The sequence below is a fragment of the Alexandromys fortis genome, unplaced genomic scaffold (genome assembly GCF_014885135.2).
Source record: "Alexandromys fortis isolate MF-2015 unplaced genomic scaffold, M_Fortis_MF-2015_v1.1 scaffold_120, whole genome shotgun sequence".
Taxonomy (NCBI): Eukaryota; Metazoa; Chordata; class Mammalia; order Rodentia; family Cricetidae; genus Alexandromys; species Alexandromys fortis.
Genome location: NW_026067999.1, coordinates 5235256 through 5258383, shown reverse-complemented (window position 1 = coordinate 5258383; position 23128 = coordinate 5235256). Strand labels below are relative to the sequence as shown.

At 40.2% G+C, this 23128-nt stretch overlaps 1 protein-coding gene and 1 long non-coding RNA gene across 6 annotated transcripts in view; both read right to left on the bottom strand.

The window, feature by feature from the left end:
* LOC126512680 (uncharacterized) overlaps positions 1–23128 on the bottom strand; it is a 531499-nt gene that overhangs the window by 185432 nt on the left and 322939 nt on the right. The window lies entirely within an intron of this gene.
* LOC126512678 (electron transfer flavoprotein subunit alpha, mitochondrial-like) lies at positions 21545–22808 on the bottom strand. Its single transcript, XM_050160559.1, has one exon. It carries the CDS (start codon positions 22761–22763, stop codon positions 21762–21764), a length of 1002 nt encoding a protein of 333 aa, XP_050016516.1. The 5' UTR covers positions 22764–22808; the 3' UTR covers positions 21545–21761.

Sequence of the window (23128 nt, the reverse complement as noted above, 5' to 3'; positions counted from 1 at the left end):
TGGCTCAGGAGGGCCTCAATCTCATTGTAATCCTAAAACGACTGGCATGAGACAGCCCAAAGGTATTTTATAAGTAACTTTATCTGAGGCTGGAACTTGGCCAATTTTTCAGTAAAGATGCAGAAAGTAGACATTTAGGGCTTCGCGATATGGGCCACAGAAAAGAACAAGGCATATTCTCCTCGAAGACTGTTTTGGAATGCAAAGATCATAAGAGGGGGAGAGCGGGGCGCCATGTCTTACTCTTCTGAAACTGTCTTTGCGCATAAACAGAACCAGTTGTCCTTATGTAACTGCAGAGAACTGTGGGTGTGCAGAGCCACCTGGGCAAGGGGGAATCTTGCTAGAGGACTTTTCCTCTAGGTCTGCTCAGGGGCCAACCAACTCATCCTAGCTGGCAAATTGCCTGGTGTAGCCACCGAAGTCTCAAGTACCAGAAACCTGGGATGATTGATCACCATACATTTGAGACTCAGGAAAAAGTTTTCTCAGAGGAAATCCGGGACCAAATTGTAGTGGAAGGGTAAAAAGCTTGAAAGGCAAATGCTTTCAGGAACTCTACCATATAAACAGTAAGTTAAAAAAAAAAAAAAAAAAACCACAGCTGGGGAGTTCTAAAGAGAATATGGCAAAGCAATATTTTGTGGGCTTTTCATTTTCCTTGAGCTCTGTTGAGTCCAGAATCTGTCTTCCTGTTAATAATAGTCCCAACATAACAGGCTGTAGTGTTTATTCATAGGTGCATTAGTAATTTTATAGTGCGAGTTTATACATCCTCTGGATGTGATAAATGTTGTACATTAATGACGAAGCACAGCCCAGGCTTTATTACTCAGAACTCACAGGATTTCAATTACTTCCTTTACCTGAGGAGCACACTCAGCATGCGACAATGTGGGAGCCTAACTATGACTAAGGGATGACTTGTTAAAACTACTCTGGGAACAGCAAGAAATTAAATGGGAACGATTTTTTTGAGAGCTTTGTTACTGGATCATTTAGAGTTCCCCACTTTTCTCTTTGTCATTTCAGCCCTTGATTAAGTAATCAGCTAAGTCTCGGTGTTGAATCCCCTGCATTAAATGAACAGATGCATTTCTTCTTTTCTCCACTGCATCTTGGTCTGTTGGTTCCTAGGGCTCTGATTTCCTTAGACATGTTGCAGATTAACAGAAGGGAGCTTAGTAGCAGACTTTCCACTTTGTCCAGGGTTAGCAAATCTTCACTAAGATCTAAGTACATATGGAATTCCATTTTTAAAAGGATAGTCTACAATTGACTCATCTCTCTGCTTTCCACTGTAAGTAAGAGAGGACTGGCTCCTTCCCATAGGGTCACACGCCAACTCATGCCAAGATGTCACATGCAGACACCTCACTTTCTCTTAAGATATATTTACATTCTTCAACGTAAAACAAACATCCCAGACCAGCCTCTACTACATTCTCTTATTCTATATACATTCTACGATTGTGAAAATCGCCACTGTGAATGAACAAAACACCAAAACTGGTTGAATTTACAATTCACAAAATTCATTGGTAATTTGTCCAGTGCAATTAGAAAGCCAACAAATCTTGATGAAGTCTTATAAATTATTTATGTATTTGTAATGCTTTGGCCTGTATCCACATCTGTAAGACACAGGTTATATAAATAAACATTGGTTTGTGGGTATGTAAATTCTACAGAAGGCTAAAAGCAAATATCCTATAATTATTTAGCAGCTGTCATTCTTGCAAACTGTAATTTCAGGGCAAGAGAAGGTCCCCAGATCATAATAAGTGGAGGAAATGTTCTGGGATTTGGGGGCATGCAATGATAGTAAGGAATGCAGCATATAATCAGGATGTCTGAACAATAAAAAGGAAATACTGCCGGCGCATACAAGGCCAACATTTTTCAAATCATTCCGAAGAATTTGTAATGTGTTGACTCCCCGAGCATTGCTGGTCACATTCTGATTTGGTCCCACTAATCCTCTCTCTGTTTCAGTCTGATATCTGATTCCACCATTCTCTCCGCTATAAAAACAATTATGTTTACATACATTTCAAAAAACCTTTAGGCAACGAATGCCTAGTTTCCCACACCCTCCGAGGTACAGAACCGCAAGAAGAACTGAAAAACATGGATCTTCTCGATAGTTACATTTAAATGGTTCACTCAAAACACTAGTGCGTGGTTACCCCTTGGGTATTTATGGTTATAAAATCAACTGCCTGAAGTTTTAGCAGACAGAGCCAGCAAACATGTATGAGACCACTTTGTGAGTAAAGGATTTAAGAGCCCGGTAGTGGTTCCGGCTCAGGGGAACTCATGAGAGTACAGTTACGCTGTTGTTGACTGGAGTAGATATTACCTATCCACTTCTGAGTGTTTTATTGATTTTGATGCTACTGTTAAATGGATTTTCCTCTTAATTTCCTCCTCAGATCATTCATTGCAACTATGCAGAAATGAACTGACATTTATGTGTTTCTTTTATATCCTGAAACTTTACTGAAGTGCTTGATTAGGTGTCTACCAGGGTGTGTATCTTTGTCAGTTTTAAATGTTTCTACATACAATGCTGTGCTAATGTGAACATAAATCCTTTTACTTCTTTGCAGTTTCAATGCTTTTTTTTCTTCTTGCATAATTGGTCTGGCTGAGCCTTCCTAATTCCTGTGCTGAGCAGAAGCAGCAAGAGTAGGCATCTTTGTCTTCTGATACAAGAATGAAAAGGAGCTGGAACATCAGCTGGGAGCCTTCCTTCCATATGATCTGTGTTATGGAGTTATTGCTTATGTCTAGTTTAGTGAGTGCTTTTACTGTCAAAGGGTATTAGATCTTGACAGATACATTTTTAGTGTAAGTTGAGATGGTCACATCGTTTCATCCTTCATTCTCTTCGTGTAGTATACTATGTTAATGGTTTTCATGGGCTAAACCACCCTGGCATTCCAGGAACATGTATCCACATGTTCACGGTGTATAATCTTCTTAATGTGCTATTGAATTTAGTTTGCTAGTGTTTTGTTGAGGATTTTTGAGTATGAGTATTACCCCATTTTAAGGAATTACCTCCTCAAATAAGGTCACATTCTGAGGTTCAAGTCAGGATTTGAACATATCCTTTTCCAAAGTGACAAAATCCAACACAACACAATCCCCAAGATGAGGGACTTTCATTCCCTAGTCTTAGAACACTCTTGCAATAGTGTTGGCTTTTTTTTTTTTTTACATTAGGAGCTAGTTAATAAGTCTATTTGCAAGGCAAAGGAATTGCACAAAACTGAATATCATAAAGTGTGCACAAGTTGGGGAATGTTGGAAAATGCCTTATCACATTCATAATTACTAAGGAGGAACCATATTTAGTTGAATTGACTGATTGCTATTTTATTTATTTGTTTTTGATGTTTGTTTTTGAGACAAACTTCTTTATTTTTATTGAGCTATGTATTTTTCTGAGCTCCCTCTCTTCTTTTCCCCTCCCCTTCTACCCTCTCCCATGGTCCCCATGTTCCCAATCTCCTCAGAAGATCTTGTTTGAGACAGATTTCTATGTTATCAGGCTGGCCTCATGCTCACTATGTAGCTAGGAGTGACCCTAACTTTATCCTCTTGCCTCTATCTCCCAAATGCTTGAATTACAGGTCTGTGTCAACACACCCAGGTAGACGTAGTAGACTTTTTAAAAATTTATTGATTTATTTAAATATGTTTTTAGTTGAGTTGAAGCAGAATTATATCATTCTCCCCCTTGCATTCCTCCCTCCAGCCCCTCCCAAGTACCCTTCCTCCAACCTCTCCCATACCCCTTACCCTCAAGTTGATAGCCTCCTTTTTTGACTATTATTCTTACATATATTAACACATATTTTATATGCATATACACATATACATGCATACATGCATGCAGAAATACATTAATACAATCTGACCAGTCTGGTTTTTGTTGTTTGTGGGCAGATGGTTTCAAGGCCCACTATTCTACACTGGGCAGCCAATAAGGGGTCTCATTACTGGAAGAGGCTAAGTCTCCTTTTCCTAACAGTCACTGGTTACTTATAAATTTTTGTCTAGGGTTGGGACTCCTCAAATTTCCTCCCTTCCACGTTAATATGTCCCTTTATATAGTCATTTCTCAGGTCTTGTTTATACAACCATTTCTAAGAAAGCCTTTCACCACAGACTTCCTGGTCCTCTGGCTCCAACAATCATTTTACTCCCTATTCTGAGATGTTGCCTAAGCCATATAGACAGAGGAGGGGTAAAGAAAAATAACACTAAGGTTGTTTGGTAAAACCTCAAGGACTTACATTATTTTTTCTAAAATTATGCACAATACATATAAGCGTATACACACACACACACAAGCACATGCACCTTGAAAGAAGTTAAGCATTTTGCTGAGAATTTCATACATAATTTTTTAAAACATTGATGTGATTGATGTGTGGGTTTTTTTTAATGATGTTGTGTGTTGTGCACCTTTCTTTGAAGCTACCCTGGAATGAAGCTACCCTGGAATGGAGCTACCCTAGAATCATGACATCTCCCCCCCCACACACACACACATTGGCACCCTAAAGCTTAGACTGACCTACATACAAGTGTTCTTTATCTTTGGACATTGTAACACACTGCTGTCTATAAAGCTCACACTTGAGGACCACCAATCAAGTTACGAAGTGGGTGGCAGAGCCTGGCTTAGTAGATAAGAGCACGTGAGGCACATATATAAGGACCCGAGTTCTGATCCCAGCATCTATGTGAAGAACCCATGCAAAATTGGCAACGTCCATGCCTTAAACTCTAGCACTGAAGAGATAGGATCACTGGGCATGCTGGCTGTCAGCATAACTCCAGATTTGTCTCCAAAGAATAAGGCAGAGTGATATAGCAGGGTCCCCAATGTTCTCCTCTGGTCTGTACACCTAAACTCAGCACATACACCACAAGATCATACATGGCACTCATATTCACACACATATGTGCAATTAATAAGATTTAAAAAACCCCAAGAAGTTAAAAAAAATCACAAAACAATCTCATAGCATTTTAATGATCTATGATTTTGTATTAGGGCTGCATTCACAGCTACCCGTGACCATATCCAGCCTATGGGCTTCTTAATACACATCACTGCCAATTTTAAAGCGCCTATTCACATAACTTACTAACTGGGAGCTTTAATAGGTTGATGACAACATTCTTTTTCTGGGAACACTGTATATACAAAATCAAACATTATAGCTCAGAAATTAAAAGACTAGCATTTTTAGTGTGTGTGTGTGTATGTGTGTCCATGTGTGCATGTGCACATGCACACGAGTAGGTGATGCATTGTTTATGTGTATGGTACATGCATGAGAATGTGCAGAGGCCATAACAGGATATAGGGTGCCATTCTCCAACACTTTCTACCTTATTGCTTTGATACAGGTTTTCTCAGTGAGTCTAAAGTAAAAGCTTGACATATCTGTTTGGTGGCCAGCAAGCTATTGGAATCTGAGTTCCTCTGCCCCCCAATGCTGGAGTTATACAGGCATGCACAGCCATGGATGCTATGGATTCTAACACGGGTCATACCCAGTGAGCTACCTACCTAGCCTAAATAGTATTATTTGTTTTTAACTTAGATGACATCAAACTACTCATGATACAAATGCATTACTTTATGGAGTTTGTTATGCCTTAGAGCAGTGGTTCTCAGCTTTCCTAATGCTGTGACCTTTTAATACAGCTCCTCATGTTGTGGTGACCCCCAAACCATAAAATTATTTTCATTGCTACTTCATAACTGTAATTCTGCTACTTGTATGAATCAAAATGTAAATGTGTGATATGTAGGATAGTTGACATGTGACCCTAAGAGGGTTGTGACCCAGAGATTGAGACCTACTGCCTTACAGACAGAGCATGGTGCTTTTAAACATTTAAGAGCAAGAAACTGACTTCTAACATCTATTCATGTGAACTTTTTAAAAATAATTCTTTATTAATTAAAAATTATATATGTGTGTGCACATAAACTCAGGAGCCCATGGAGGACAGCAGAAGGCATTGGGTCCTCTGGAACTGAAGCTACAAGATCAGGAAGTGCTATTAACTTCTGAATCATTTCTCAGGCCCCACAGTTATTTCTTTAAAAGTGTCTATAGTCACCCTTCTCTCTTTATTTTTTTATTGATATTTATTGACCTCTACATTTTTCTCTGCTCCTCTCCCTGACTCTCCCCTTCCCCCTTCAACCCTCCCCCAAGGTCCCCATGCTCCTAATTTACTCAGGAGATCTTATCTTTTTCTACTTCCCAAGTAGGTTAGAGCTATGTATGTCTCTCCTAGTGTCCTCATTGTTGTCTAAGTTCTCTGGGATTGTGGTTTGTAGGCTGGCTTTCTTTGCTATATGTTTAAAGACCACCTTTTAAAAATAAACATGAGTGAGTACATGTGATAATTGTCTTTCTGGGTCTGGGTTACCTCACTCAAAATGATGTTTTCTAGCTCCATCCATTTTCCTGCAAAGTTCAAGCTGTCATTATTTTTTTCTGCTGTGAAGTACTCCATTGTGCAAATGTACCACATTTTCCTAATCCATTCTTCAATCGAGCGACATTTAGGTTGTTTCCAGGTTCTGGCTATGACAAACAAACCTGCTATGAACATAGTTGAGCACATGTCCTTGTTGCACGATTGAGCATCCTTTGGATATATACCCCAAAGTGGTATTATTGGGTTTTGAGGAAGGTTGTTTGCTAATTTTCTGAGAAATCACCACACTGACATCCAAAGGGGTTGTACCAGCTTGCATTCCCATCAGCAATGCAGAAGTGTTCCCTTTTCTCCACAATCTCTCCAGCATAAGTTGTCATCAGTGTTTTTGATCTTGGCCATTCTTACAGGTGTTAAGATGGAATCTCAGAGTTGTTTTGATTTGCATTTCTCTGATGACTAAGGATATTGAACATTTCCTTAAGTGACTTTCAGNGATTTTTCGAGACAGGGTTTCTCCGTAGCTTTTTGGTTCCTGTCCTGGAACTAGCTCTTGTAGACCAGGCTGGCCTCGAACTCACAGAGATCACCTGCCTCTGCCACCTGAGTGCTGGGATTAAAGGTGTGTGCCACCACTGCCCGGCAGATTATGTGTTCTTTTGTTGTACAATTTCTTAAGTTCTTTGTATATTTTGGAGATCAGACCTCTGTCTGATGTGGGATTGGTGAAGATCTTTTCCCATTCTGTAGGCTGTCGTTTTTTCTTGTTGACCGTGTCCTTTGCTTTACAGAAGCTTTTCAGTTTCAGGAGGTCCCATTTATTAATTGTTTCTCTCAGTGTCTGGCTGCTGGGGTTATATTTAGGAAGTGGGTATCAACATGTAGAAGAATGAAAATAGACCCATATCTATCACCATGCACAAAACTCAAGTCCAAATGGATCAAAGACCTCAACATAAAGCCAGCCACACTGAATCTTACAGAAGAGAAAGTGGGAAGTACAATTGTACACATTGGCACAACCTTCTCATAAAAGACTGGAAAGTAACAAGATGACTTCTTTCTACCCAATCAAAGATGAGATTCTTTAAAGAACCAGTTAGAAACTGAGAACACTCATTTGAATAGCCAGCACACACCAGCCTGTCAAAGATGATTCTTTTGTTTTCCAAGACAGGGTTTCTCTACATAACTGCTCTGGCTGGCCTAGAACTCATTTTGTAGAGCAGGCTGATCTTGCACTCAGAAAGTTCTTCCTGCCTCTGCCTCCCAAGTGTTGGGATTAAGTGTTGGCTAAAAAAAAAAAGCTGATTGTTAAAGTTTGATTATTTTGGTTAGTTTATTGGTAGCATGTTAGTAATAGAAACTGCAACGTGGGGATTAGCAAAAGCTACGAAGTAGGGCTGATTTTGTCTGTAAAAAACCCACAAACATTCAGTATTATCCATGACATGCCTATCATGCTATTTTTTTAAGGTAGTGGACTTCTCTTAAAACCCACACATTTTTCATGGCATATATTTGAGAAGAGAAAGCAAACTGGAAGTACCAAACAAAGCAGTATAACATTGGCCATGAAAACAACAGGAGTCCAAAGAAGAGAGGGAAGCGGGGTGGGGGGGGGCACAAGCACAGGAGAGTTGTCACGGAAACGCTGGTGCTGAGCTAGAGTGCAAAACACCAGCAGGACAGGGAAAAGGTTAACTGAGAGGAAAGAAAGTCGTGGAAACGCAGTAGCAGGCAGACAGAAAGAATCAAATCTACTGCAAACAAGAACAAGGGCTAGCGATGTAGTCCAGTGGTACAAGACTTGCCTAACATGCTTAGCCATGTACAAAGCCTTATGTTTAATTCCCAGCACCACAAAAAGACAAAACCCAAAGACAGGGGACAGAACAAGAGAGTCCCGTGGGGGTTGCAACTGTATGTCCCAGTAGAGTTTGCCAAGCCTTTCCCACGCATTGCCTCATTCCGATTCCCAGAGGGAGCCTGAGAGAGAACAACCCAGGCTCAGAGGATTGATGCAATACAGCTGTATAAGCCCACTGTCAGGACAAAAAACAAAAACCCATCTTTTATTCCCAGGTCAGCCTTCTTCCCACAAGAAAGACCATGCTATCTACACTCTTCGGCATTTTAAAGCGTGCAACACAGAAAGGCAATAGTGAAAAGGAATATTAAAGAAGTAATATATTCAACATATGTTGGTTTACTTTAAATGCATAGATGATGCTCTGGCTGGTTTTAAATGACAGCGGAGAGTAACTTCCAAGTATAACTGCTTTTAGGAGTTCAGATACAATTTCTCTGCAAGGTTTCCAACGTACTCAAGTCTAAAGCCTTACTGTATTCAACTCAAAATCTTTACAGGAAACAGAATTATAACCAGAGCTCAGTTTCTAAGAAAAAGAAAACACAGAACGAGAGAAAAAAATAGTCTTATCTAAACTATGAGGGCTGGATTCTTAGGTCCCCTGAGAGTCAAGTTTTCTAAAAGAAATATTTTTGTTCTTCTCCTCATACCATATACTAAGCCTCAAAAAAAGGATAAACACAGTCTGAACTTTTGAGTTTAAAATTTTCCAGTAATAGGAATCTGGCAAAGACAGTATTGAATGAAAGAAGCCAGATCCAAGTGCAATACTTTGTGGTTTCGGTTCTATAAAGTATGAAAATCTAAGCAAAACATATCTGTGCTGTTGGGAGTCAGACTTATGGCCACCCTTCATGGGGCAGAGCGGCAGCATAAGGGCAGTAAGAGGTCAAAGACAACCTCTAGGGTGTACATAAAGAGATTCTAGGGTGTACATACAAAGAGAGTCTCTAGTGTCTACACACTTCAGTTTCTCCAACTGAATTTTCTATATACAAATATGCTAGCTTTATGAAAGTTCAAATAACTTCTAAGTACACACATGAAGGATACGTTATGCTACATATGTTTTAGACTTTCATAAAAGGGATTCAACTATTTCTTGCACCCTTAAGCAGGATAAAATTAGGTTTAAAATGACTTGATTGGGGGAGGGGGAGGGAAATGGGAGGTGGCGGTGGGGAAGAGACAGAAATCTTTAATAAATAAATAAATAAATAAATAAATAAATATGCTGCGAAAAATAATGTATTGAACAAATGGTCTGTGACAATAGAATGATCAAATAAACCTTTTATGTTTTAATGTACCACAACAAAATTGATAATATTAGAATCTGGCCCACCTTAGGTTGGGTTGCTTCTTGTGATCTTAATTAAGGAATACATGATTTCACATAAAGATGGCACAGCCGGTGCTCACTGTCGCATGGAATTTTCCTGGGGAGACATAAACTAAAGTCTCTTCATACCCAGATAAGACACCGACAGAGGACCAAAAAGAACAGTTCCACTCAAGTTCACCATGGTGAACTAAGGAGTTTATGGAGCCTACTTTAGGGCCACGTGTGAAGGTTTGCTCGAAAGAATGTGGTGGCTCCCAATCAGTAGCATCACCAAAAACTCACCACAGCATGACTGACAGCCTACCCAAACTAAATGGCATCTGCTTTTGCTGAACCTTTCACACTGTATACTTTAGAACCTCCCCAAACCGTTAGCAGCTAAGGGTGAATTATATACAACTTGGAGGAGAGGGGAGGGTGCAGAAGAGAGTGGTTGGAATTTCATTTGCGAGTTTAATGACTCTTCCCACCTCCTCCTATGAGGGAAAGTCAACAGGCCAGATCTTGTGAGGGTCTCTTCAAAGTTATTTCGATTATGATGGTAACAGTCCTGCCATGCCTGGAGGATAGCATCCAGAAAACCCTCATAAACAAGTAAAACAGACATAGCTAGGGTGCAATTTACAAAGTGAGGCATAGGGCTTGTTCAATCTTGCTCACTGATTACTCTTCATAATTTTAGCAGGTCCTCTGGATCTTGGGATTGTTTTTAGCCAGAAAGGGGCATATAATTTAAAAGCCACGTAATCTTATCCCTCTTCTAGGTTTTTAAGCCCTATACCCAGAATAAATTTTTGAACTCTTCATTGGATCAAGTTAGATCATTAGACAGTTTTTATACCATGCTGGGGTTAAATTCTTAGCACCTATTCAAAATGTTTGTTATATCTCTGATCAAGCGTGTGATCTTTTTCTTCCCCATGGAGTCCACAGTATCTTGGATCCTTCTCAGAATAAGAGCTTAAATGAATGAATAAAAAGGATACATATATTTACAATGAAAACCACTTTGTGTTACATAAAACACATGTAAGGTGTATATGCTTCTTAATTAAACGATTGCAAGCAAAGTGACACAAGGCCTACTTAGAGTCATATTTTTGAAGAATTGATTAGAAGAAATACAATGTTGAGGTATCTGAAGCAACTAATTCGGAAAAAGAAACCTACGATTTTCATTGCTTGCCAATACTTTGGATAGTAATAAAATTGGACGCAGAGTTAGAGATGTTGCTTAGTGGTAAGGCACTGGCCTAGCATGTACCTGTCTTCTAGGCTTGACTTCCAACATCAAAAAAAAAAAAAAAAAAAAAAAAAACCAGGAAGCAAACAAGCCTGTATACAGCTGAGTCTGGTAGAGTATACTTGTAATTCCAGCACCTGGGAGATCAAAAATTTTAGGCCAGCCTGGTCTACGTGAAACAGTCTCAAGAAACGAACACCCAAACCAACAAACAAAACACCCATTAAAAAACAATGCAGATGTCATCATGCACCGTGTAAGGAAGTCTCAAAACCTGATGAAAATAAGGCTGTAATTTTTTCTTCCCAACCCCATCGATTCCTTCCTTTCTACCCACAGATTCAAGATCTGTGGAGCCCAAGTTAATGATATTTCCCCACCTTGGGACAAGGTCTTGTTGAGAAAAACTGACCTCAAACTCATCAATGGTCCTCCAGCCTCTGCCTCTTGAATGGTGAGATTACAGGCACGTGTCTCCATACACAACGTTAAAGTATGTCACTGGCCTGTGGTTTATAAACATTTTACAAGAACATCCTTGGGGTTTTGGTGGATGCTTTAAATCATTATCTAATAGATTATGTTGTCTAGGGTACCCTGAATAAAGAATTTGGGGTTTACTATTTTTGCATTCAAAGAAATTATGCCTCTACAAGATAAGAATAATAATATGTAATGATCCTGCTTATATTTTGCTCACAGTAAACTTTGCTTGTTGATAACAAATAAAAAATGTTGTGTCTTACCTATTTAGAGTTTCTATCTTTCAAGATTATTTTCCTATTATACAAAGCCAATTTTATATTTTATAATTATAAGGCCCTGTATATGTGTGTGTGTATGTGTGTGTGTATGTGTTTATAGGAGATTTTATATAAATCTATAAATATGTGTCATTTTTGTTAGGTTGTGCAAGATCTAAGGTTTTAATTTCTAGACCTTGTGATTTTCCATAAGTCCCAATACTTTCTTATTGTTTCATTATTGTCTTATAAGATTAACCCATGAATTATATACTTTTAATTCCATAAAAGCAAATGTAAAAAGGTTGTTATTTCTGGGAAGAACAGAAAGCAATACATTTTCAGGAAGGTGCTTCAGAGGAGGCATGGAGAAGGGTAGGGGATCACATGAGCACTCAGGTGCAGGAAGGAGGGCTCATTCATATAGTCTGTGCTGAAGGAGCGACTTCGTCTCTCAGTGCAGTTGTCTGGCTTCTACTTCATCTATTGGATAACATTTTCATAGATGGAAGGGTTCAAAGGTGTCTGTGATTATACTGAAGCATCGAATAGTATGTACCTTAGGAAAGCCTAACTAATTGCTCAAGAGAGCGCTGATAAATTTCCAGATTGTATATGGAATTTTTAGGCAGGTTTTCTAATCCAGGCAGGTTTCAAACTCACTATACAGCACAGGATGACCTTGGATTTCTGCTCATTTTGCTTCCATTTCGCTGCCACCGCAGGTATGCACCACCACCACCCTTACATGGCTCCGGGGAATCAAACCCAGGTTTTTGTGAACACTACCAAAGCATTCTGCCAAAGCAACGAAGCTGTATTTCTAGCCTGGAACATTCTTGAAACGTAATATTTTCTGTGGATAGCTCTAACCTTAATACTGGTCTGCTTTGGCCCACCAAGCCTGCCTCCTTCAAATAAACACACAAACACAAATCACAGATTGGGTTTCTCTGAGAGCTTAATATTTTTGAAACACATTTATCAGCAGAAGCCAAAGCTTACCTTGAGGTTGGAGGAAGGAAAATGTTTTTGTCATTGTCATGTTTCCAAGGATCTGTCAACGCTGGCACCTAACAGACACATGACTTCGAACTAGCGTGTGCTATAATTAAACACGGATTTGTAGTTATGGGGTTGTGAGGGGAGTTAGTCTCCAGAACAAAGAAATTTCCTTTGACAAATACTCAGTATAGAATAACATTCAGTCTTCCGGGTCTACTGGAGCCATGCAGGTTTGGGTCCTGTTGTTGAAGGACATGGGGAGGGCCACCGCAATCTTCTCTTCCATAACAGTTTAATTTCCTCTTATAGTTCAATCTTTCACCCTATTTTAGATGTGGACTTTTTTCTTGTACTCATTTTACTTTTAGGAGTTTTAGAATTAGGGGGATAAATTAGAGAGTAATATAGCCACTATTTTTAAAAGATGCTACATCGACAGAGAAGTCTTTACTGTTCTGCTTTATGAGCTTCATGGCCCTGGAAAGCAAATCTGTTTGCTGGATTAGAAAGGTGCCTCACATGGCAGTCAGAAGGAAAAGATGGATGAATTCGCATGATAATTTCCCAGTGCCCTTATTTAGCAGATGCTGTGGGTGTGCTTTCCTTCACCGTTCAGAAAACGACAGAAAAGAAATTACTGCAATGGCCAGGCAGTGGCATCCTTAAGTGTGTCCTCCACGTCTTTGCCTCTGTAACTGCGAGAGCTGCAGCAGTGACCTCCTTTTGACAGGGAAGGCCTTGTCTCATTGCTCCCTCTGCTCCTCTGTCTCTGTACCTGAAACAGGAACTACGAGCCTCGCTCAGAGTGGCTTGTTTTGATAATAACCAAAGGCAGTCAGGCCCTTATAACTTTGGGGTGTGCAAATCTGCTCCAGGCAACCAGCAAGGGCACCACATCCACATGACTTGCAACACATTAAAACACTCCCTTCTAACTATTTGTGGTGGCTTGTGTTTGTGGAGCCTGAAGCAGGAGGATTTCGGTGAGTTCAAAGCCATCCTGGCTTACAATGTCTCAAAAACACAAACACACAAGGATGACACCAATAAGCATGCTAACATGGAAGGGGGAAAGGTCAAGACGCCTTGCCCTACTACAGGCAACTAAGGAAACCTGAGAGCAATAGAAATCCTCTTTCCCAGGAAAGAGCACACCAATTAGGTTATCCAATATCATATTGTAGGTCCTGAAAGAGTGTGCGTGTGTGTGTGTGCTGCACAAACATACATGCATGCCTGTATGTGAGTACGTGAGTGTGTGTGTGTGTGTGTGTGTGTGTGGATGTGGGTGGGAGAGAAACAACAATAAAAGAAAAAGCAGCCGCGATCTTGCAAAGGGGCAGGGGAGACTGGAGAGAGGAAAGGGAGGGGGAAATAGTGTAATTCTATTATGATCTCACAAAATGATAATAAAGCCTTTTTAAAGGAAAAACCTTACAAACAGACTGGGGATATAGCTCAGTTGGTATTGTGCTTGCTTTGCATGCATGCAGCCTTAGGTGCAGTCCCCAGCACTTCATGATCAGCATGCAGACCAGCGATCTCGGCACTCTGGAGGTATGAATCCAGTGTCACCTGACAGGACTATCAGAAACTCAGGGTCATTCTTAGCTACATAGACAGGCCAAAGCCACCTGGGATAGACAAGACCCCCCTATCTAAAAAATGTTTACGACTATTACCTGCACTGGTTGCATCTAAGGCTGACTGTGCTAATGTCCTTCTTATCTATATTGTAGCTTACATCTCCTGCACCTTTTGTGTTCAAGCCTCACTATCTTCATTGTAGCAAATGCCACAGAAGCTCTAGAAACAGAAGCTGTGTAATCACGAAGGAAGTACCACTCAATTCTCTGTAGTCTATTTAGCTCACCCTACACAGCCTCGTCAACAAAAGTGCAACTCGTATGTCCTCCTCATTGCCATGTCGCTATTGCTGTGGCATACCACTGAATATCAGCACCAGTCACTGATGGAGATCTGTTAATGTTGGGGATCCCACTATGTGCTTTATGCACATTTCCTTGTCTAACAGTTTCGGTGATGTTGCCAGCTACTTTATTTAGATAAAGAAGCCCAAGGTTAGAGAGATTGCATGAGTGGCTATAGAACTCATAAGACTGTTCAGTGCATATTTCCGCTCTTCCACTTCCAGAGATCAGATTAGACCTTGTGTTTGGGCGACCCCCCTATTATACATTCCTGGCCAATGAAATGAAAGAAAACATTCTGTGCCATTTGGGGGCTAAGCTGTTAATCGCAGTACCAAGATTCCTCAGGCTCCTTTCCCTTCTGCCATGGCTACTGGTAATATCCAAGATGGCTACTGCCTGATCAGCCTACAAAGAGTGAACCGGTCTGAAGTAAACCTTTCTGAAACCACATTCACAAATAAACACTTGAGCCTCCAATTGGTCTCTGTCAGATATCTGACCACAGTGACGTAAGGGTAGCTAAGACCCTAATGGTAAGGCTCCTCTCACATCTACTTCCCAAAGTTTGTATCCTCTCTCAAAACTCTGCCAGAATTTGAGGGTCAATCAATCATTCAACACAAGGCCTTTGGGCCATTTCACATTAAAAGCCAAAATATACTACAAGTTTCTACTTTTAATAAAATTCTATTCCTTCTTTCAGTTGTTAAGCAATGATGCTTTTACCCCTTGCAATGCGTTCTTTTATTCTAGCATACAAAAATGCAGATGGACGTTGTCATGAAACTCTTTCTTAAGTAAGAATAATCATTTATTTCAAATGCGTCACCAGCAGAGGCCCAGAAAATGTGCCTTCCAAAAACATTGAATATAGAAATCAGGTACTTAATTGTTTGCAGCTGGCAAGGAAATGAATTAAAAGCCCTTGAAATCAAGAGTTTTCATTTCATCCTGTTAAATAAAATGCCATCTCTATAATTATTTCCCATTTGCTCCCATGCCTCCGCGTTTAAGTGGACAGAAAGAAAGATAAAAGCATGTTTACTAAGTGCTGTGTTCTGAAGAGTCCACACATTTCCTTTCAGAACGCTAGATTGCTAGGAGAGTGCCTTGCGCAAAATTGGTAAAAAGGACACATGTTGATGGTAAGTTAGAAAAGTAGATTCTAGCCTTAGTTGATATATATGACATATTGTATATGTACACATACATATATATGTGTGTGTATGTATGTGTGTATGCAGACATGAATGTATGTAAAACATGAGTCTTTAACTTTTTGTATTTATCTGTCAATGTTTCTTTGTATTTAAAAAGGTTATAATACTTAAAACTATTTTGTAAACCCTTTACATGGAAACCACAAACAGTTGGCATTTTCACTCTAGCATAGCTTATCCTTGTCTAATACTGGTGACTTCTATATCCTGTAGTTGGCCGATGCAGATATTGCTTGATTGTTAGGTCTGAGCCTTACATCCTAGAATAATAAGAATTTCACTTAACATCAAACTGATAAACCAGATTCCCACTCATGTTCTCTATCCTTCTCTATTCCCTTCTCCACCCGTTCTTCGTTTTTCTTCTGCCTCTCCCTCTCCCTTTCAAATATCAATATGAGAGATACCAAGCAAATGCTTGGTAATACTTAAAGAAGTGAAACAGGGTTACTGTGCTGCCTAGATTTATGTCAACTTGACACAAAGTAGTCATTCTGGAAGGAGGACCCTCCACTGAGAAAATGTCCCCACCAGATAGGCCTATGGACAAACCTGTGGTGCATCTTCCTGATTGATGATTGACGGGAGAGGGCCCAGCCCACTGTGAGTGATGCCACACTTGGGCTTGCGGTCCTGGGCATTCCCGGCACCTCAAGAGACTTGGAACTAGGCATGGTGCTACATGCCTATATTCCCAGAACTTGGAAGATAAAAGCAGAGTCCTTCCTATATTACCAAGTAAGTACTAGCCAGCATAGGCTACTTAGTAAGACCCTGTCAAAAAAAAGAAAGAAAGAACAGAAAGAAGGAGGGGGGAAGGCAGGGAAAGGAAGGAAGGACATCAAAGCCCACCATGGTGGCACACACTTTTAAATCCTAGTACTTGGGAGGCAGAGGTAGGTGAATATATGAGTTCAAAGCCAACCTGGTCTACATAATGAGTTCCAGGCCAGCCAGAGTTACATAGTGAGACCCTGTCTCAAGAAAAACAAAACAACAACAGAAAAAAGCACACAATCAAGTCAACAAACAAAACAGAGAATTGTACTCACACACTCTTCACATTTTCTACCAGTAGAATTTAGTTAATGTGGAAAATCCTTCCATAAAGTCTGGGTAATAATTTTCTCTAAAATATTTTTTATTCATTGATTAATTCTTTAGAAAATAGCTCCCGGGAGTAGTAAAAACTGCTTAATCCAGATGAACTCATTTTATTATTTTTAATGGCAAGTTTAAAATTCATGTTTCAGAATATAACCTTTTTATTATATGTTTGCAACAGGGTCTCATGTGGCCCAGGTTTGCCTCTAACTTGGTATAGTGGTTAAGGATGACCTTGAACTTCTGGCCTCTCAAGAGCTAGAATTTTGGGTATGTGCTGCCATGACCAATTTATGTGATGCTAGGGATCTAACCCAGGGTTTCATGCCTTCTAGGCAAACATTCGACTAACTAAACTACACTCCGGCTTTGGAATGTATCGTTTGCAAACAATCTCCCATTATATTTTGAGAGGGATGATATGGGGGCAAAAGTGCTACTTCTTTTTTCCAACATAATGTTTTTATTGATGATTTGGGAATTTCACATAATGTATCCCATCACACTCATTCCCCAGTTCTCCAAGGTCCTCTCCCCACCCTTGTGACCTTCCCCTCCCCACAAAAAAAAAAAACAGTTTCCTTTAAGGGGCTGGCCACTGGGAGTATGCTCCAGTGAGCATATAGATAACACAAAAAGGTGCTACGTCTTAAGGAGGTTTAATATACTTTACTCATTTAGCATAGCTACTCATTTAGCATAGCTAAGGAAAAAGGAACAAAATTTCAGGCAGATGCCTTGACAAGCAATCATTTTCTGAAAGGGGTATAACCTTATAGGAAAGTTGGCTGTACTTAGTGATGGCTGAGGGTCTCACCTTGGGCGTCATCTCTCCTGCCAACCTATCTTTCCACAAGAAGGCACCAGGAGATGCCACTACAAGAAGAAACGAGGTGACTGGCAGAGCCCTGTGCCTTCATTTTGGCACAGCCCATGAGATTCCCTGCCCTCCTTTATCTGCATATCATGCGGCTTTGGAAATCCGATGGATCTGCTACTCATGATGCAAAGAACAAAACAGTTCTTCCCATTCTCCTTACTCCATTGGCCTAATAGATTTGCCCCGCTCTTCTAGATCCTCTTAAAAAGAGAGAGAAAGAAAAAAGAAAAAAAAAAAACCCTCTGCTTCTGCATCTACCTCAAAAGTGTTTGACAGATTGTTCTTGGGTCTAGATAGCTACTTCCTCAGTTTAGTCATGCAATTCTACTCCCACACAGCCCAGGCTTTCCTGAGTCTTGTGATTTCCCCACCCTCGGCTTAGTCAAGCAATTACAATCACATTAAATTGCCTCCACCTGAGTGGTTTCCTATGCGCGCACACACACGGTTCAGCATTGAGCAGAAACAATTATTTAAGCACAATGCATTTCTTCATATTCAAAGTCCAAGTCAGTGTTTCTGGCTGATGTAACTTGACAGCTCCCTGGGTAACGATAACAGTAAAATCTGATTTAGCAGCAAGACTCAAGAACCAGGTATCTCTGCATTTAGTTTGTTACCCAACTCAGAATGAACTTAAAATGTCCTGCGGTTTCCAACTTTTGGTTTTCCCGCTTTAGGAAGCCCCATGAATTAACTCACTAAGGGTTTCTCAATGACAGTTAAGTTTCCTGTCTTGGGTTTGGAATTGGAATCATTAGTTGTCACTGGATAGGCCTCCAGACCTGGAGACACATAAGATCAAATTTTCTTGCCATAGCTGTTGAATAAACCCTGGTCCTCTTCCTCCTGGGCATTTAGCCAGGCTACATTTCTCAGCTACCCTTGGAGTTGGGTATAGTCATGTGACTGCATTGAAATAATATGACTCTAGACCAGGCTCATCAAACTCCTCCTAGCACCATCCTATAACAGGCATGTTCATCCCTCTATCCAAGATAGATATGAACTCAGCCCTAACCCAAATTGCATACTTAAACCTTAAGCGATTATTTTTGCATTATGTTTTACAGATCGGTTGTACAGGTCTCCAGCATGAACTTTATAGATGACAATATCGTTCTGAACATCAAAAGGTATTTCTTTTATTAATAATAGTATTTATTTAGGAAGACAAGGTCTCATTAGCCCAGTGCACTGGCTGCTTTTATGCCAACTTGACACAAGCTATGGTCATTTTGGAAAAGGAAGCCTCAGTTGAGAAAATGCCCCCACCAAGTAGAATATTTTCCGGATAGATGATTGATGTGGGAGGGTCCAGGCCACTTTGGGCGGTGTCACCCTTGTGTTGGTTCTACAAGAAAGCAGGCAGAACAAACAAGCCAGTAAACAGTGTCCCCCATGACCTCCACATCGGTTGCTGTCTCCAGGCCTTGAATTCTCACCCTGACTTCCCTGGATAAACTGAAATAAACTCATTCCTCCTCAAGATGGTTTGGTGATGGTGCTTATCACAGCAATAGAAACCATAAATAAGACACCCAGGTAGGCCCTGAACTTGCTATGCACACAAGGACGACCATGATCTTCATGTCTCTACCTCCCAAGTGCTAGGACTACAGAATATCTAGCTGTACTATCAAAAGTATTACTTTTATCCCAAATAAGAGCAATACATTTTTATTCTTTAGAATTTGGAAAAATATTCCACACCGGCTTCTTAATGTCATCTGAAAGATGCTTTCAGAAAGAAATCTCTTGTAACATCTGAGATGGGATAGAAAGGAAAAACTAAGAGGATATAGAAAAGGAAATGGGTCACTCACATCCAAGTCTGGCTGAAGCTTCTTATCATCGGAGATTCAAGAATCTCAACAGACATTGACAAAATTCACTGTGAACCCAGCATATGTAGAAACGACTTCCATTTTTTCCTTTTATTGAAAACACATTTTCCCCCCTCATATAACATATCCTCCTGATTTTGGTTTCCACGTCCTCTACTTGTCCAAGCTCCTCTCCCATACGGACCTGCTTCTTTCTGTTTCTCATTAGAAAGCAAATAGGCTTCTATGGGATAATAATAAAACAAAATAAAATATACTAACATAAAACAAAAAACTATCACATCAAAGTTGGACATGACAAATCAACAGAAGAAAAAGAATCCAGGAGAGGGCATATGAATCCACGATCTACTCGCTCACACACTCAGGACTCCAATACAAACACTAAACTGGAAGTCATATGCAGAGCACCTATAGGGTTAAAAGAGAGAGAGAAAAGACTATATAAATATAATAAAATAAAGTGAACACCCACTTTATAGAGATATTCCAAATAAGTATAAACTACGACTCCCAGGAGATAAAGAAAATCTGTACCTGTGCTAATGACTGATTACACAAGGCCAAATGACTGAGCTTCAAGATTACACACAGTTAAAATGCTGAAGATCAGAACCAGCTTATCTTGGGCTACTTTCAGCCCTGTTGAAGGTCATTCATCATGTACCTAATCTAACATTCTCATGACTATCTAAACCAGCAGTTCTCAACTTGTCAGTCAGAACCCCTTTGTCAGTCAGGATCCCTTTGGAGGTCAAATGACCCTTTCGCAGGAGCTGCATATCAGATACCTACATATGATTCATACCAGGAGCAAAGTTACAGTTATGAAGTAGCAGTAAAAATAATTTTATGGTTGGTGGTCACCACAACATGAAGAACTGTATTAAAGGGTTATACCATTAGGGAGGTTGAGAACCACTGCCTTAATCCTTTAAAAATTTATTCTTAGACTACTAGTTTCCACCCATCCACAAGTGAAGATTGTCATCTGATAGAATCTGTCACCTTCAGAAGTTTTTCCCTTTGCTGTAGCCTACCTACCTGTGATCCCCAGAAATATATTTGGTAAATGCCTTGACTTACGACTCTCTTTTTTTCATAAATAATAAGGTTCCATGTAACTACTTCTATAGGGCAACAAGTCTTCCAGAGCAACCTAAATCATTGTTCCTGGGCCATGGTCAGTAATATCTGGCTAAAGAATAAACTATCAGCTGTGATGAAGGATATTTTTGCACTACATAAAAAATGTTAAAGTAGGGAGCTGGGGGAATGGAACGACATCCAAGGTTTTTCTCCAATTCATACACACACTTGCACATACACGAGAATGTTAAAATTGCTATGAACCATGCTTCAGGTCAAGGTACATATGACATTTGATTTCAGACTTACTTCTTCCCCAGCTATAAACTTTCTAAGAATATCACAAACAATATTACTTACCTGGTTTTCAGTCTGGTACATCTCTTAACTCTCTATGACTTCATATTGTTAGCCGGATTATGCTCTACTCTCCCCTTGGCTCCCCAGTTCTCTTACAATCTCTGTTGCATTCTCATGAGACAAGACATAAAGTAGAAGACAGGTAGATTTTATTACAGAATAACATGAGCCACTTTGAAGACTGTACAGTGACCAAGTGGGCACTGTGGAGGAAAACACTCCCAGGGTGAGACTAGGCAATGGCCAAGGAGACTTACATGTTTATGGAACCTTTATACTGTTTTCTAAAGTTTCTGGAACAGGTGGCTTTCCAATGCAGGTAATTGACAGCCCCTTTTGGATTAACCTTAAAAGATGAGGACAGCAGTCTTTTGTGTTCTTTACCAGGAAGCCTGCTAGACAATAATCTTACAATCTCTTTTTTAAAGGATGACAAAACTTTATTATATATTTTATTACAGAATTAGAAAATGTCAAAAATAATTGTTTAGGACCACAAAAAATAAAAAAGGAATATAATAATTGCTTCATCAAAAGGCATTCTAGCTGCTGTTAGCATATTTTCTTTCCTCATATTATAAATTTCTATGATTTCAGCTGAATACTTTTGACAGTTTCCTTGACATGATTTTGATTTATTTTTTCTTCAGTATTTCTGTCATTTCAGGAACCACCTTAAACAAATCTGCAACTATCCCATAATCCGCCACTTGGAAAATTGGAGCTTCTGGGTCCTTGTTAATAGCCACAATTGTCTTGCTGTCCTTCATCCCAGCCAAATGTTGGATGGCTCCAGATATTCCAACAGCAATATAAAGGTCTGGCACTACTATTTTTCCTGTCTGACCAACTTGCATGTCATTGGGAACAAAGCCAGCATCAACAGCAACACGGGAAGCACCAACTGCAGCATGCAGTTGATCTGCCAGATCGTACAGTAGCTTAAAGTTCTCTCCACTCTTCAAGCCCCGACCACCAGAAACCACCACTTTGGCACCTGTTAGTTCTGGTCGATCACTTTTCGTCAATTTCTGATCAAGCCACTCTGATATTCCCACTGGCGAAGAACTTGGTGCCTTTTCTGAACTGGCACTACCTCCACTTGTTGCTGCGGCTTCAAAAGATGTTCCTCGAACAGAAAACACCTTCACTTTCTCATCGCACTTCACTGTACATAATGCATTTCCTGCATAGATAGTTCTCACAAATGCATCAGGTGACTTGATCTCAATGATGTCAGAAACTGGGGCAACATCAAGTTTGGCTGCTACTCTGGGCAAAAGGTTCTTTCCAAAAGCAGATGCTCCAGCACAGATGTGTGTGTAATTGAACTGCTTCTGAGTTTCCAAAATCAATGATGTCAGTTCCTCTGGAAGGAGGCCTTTGTAGGCATCATGCTGGGCCACTAGAACCTCCGCTACACCAGCTACTTGACAGAGATCTTGGACCACCTTGTCACATTTGGTTCCAGCTACTAAACAGGACACTTCACCCCCAAGACGTCCAGCTGTAGTGATGGTATTTAGAGTAATGGATGCTAGAGAATCATTTGCATGCTCAGCTATCACCAAGGTACTCTGAAATCGGAGCAATGAGGCCGCCCGCCGGAGCTGCCCAGGCGCCGCCGCTCGGAACATCGTCTCAGTTCTAGTCAGCCCAGCTGTACCCTCGGCCTTTGATAATCTTACAATCTTATTGGCAATTCAGAAACTCATATCTCCACCTGGGGCAGAGATGAGACTCAGATGTCATTCTCTCCATTAAGAATTATGTAACACAGTAGATTAAATTATTAAGAGGAAAAATAACAACTATATTGTGGTAGTTTGATAAGAATGCCCCCCATAGGCTCATATATTTGACTAACAGCTACCAACAGTCACTAACTCATGTGCCCATCCCCCACCAGGTTGTAATGTTGGCTGGCTTGCTCTGATTCAGGCAACATGAAACTGCTTGAGTTTATGAGTTCAGCAGCCTCATCATGTACAGAAGACACTGT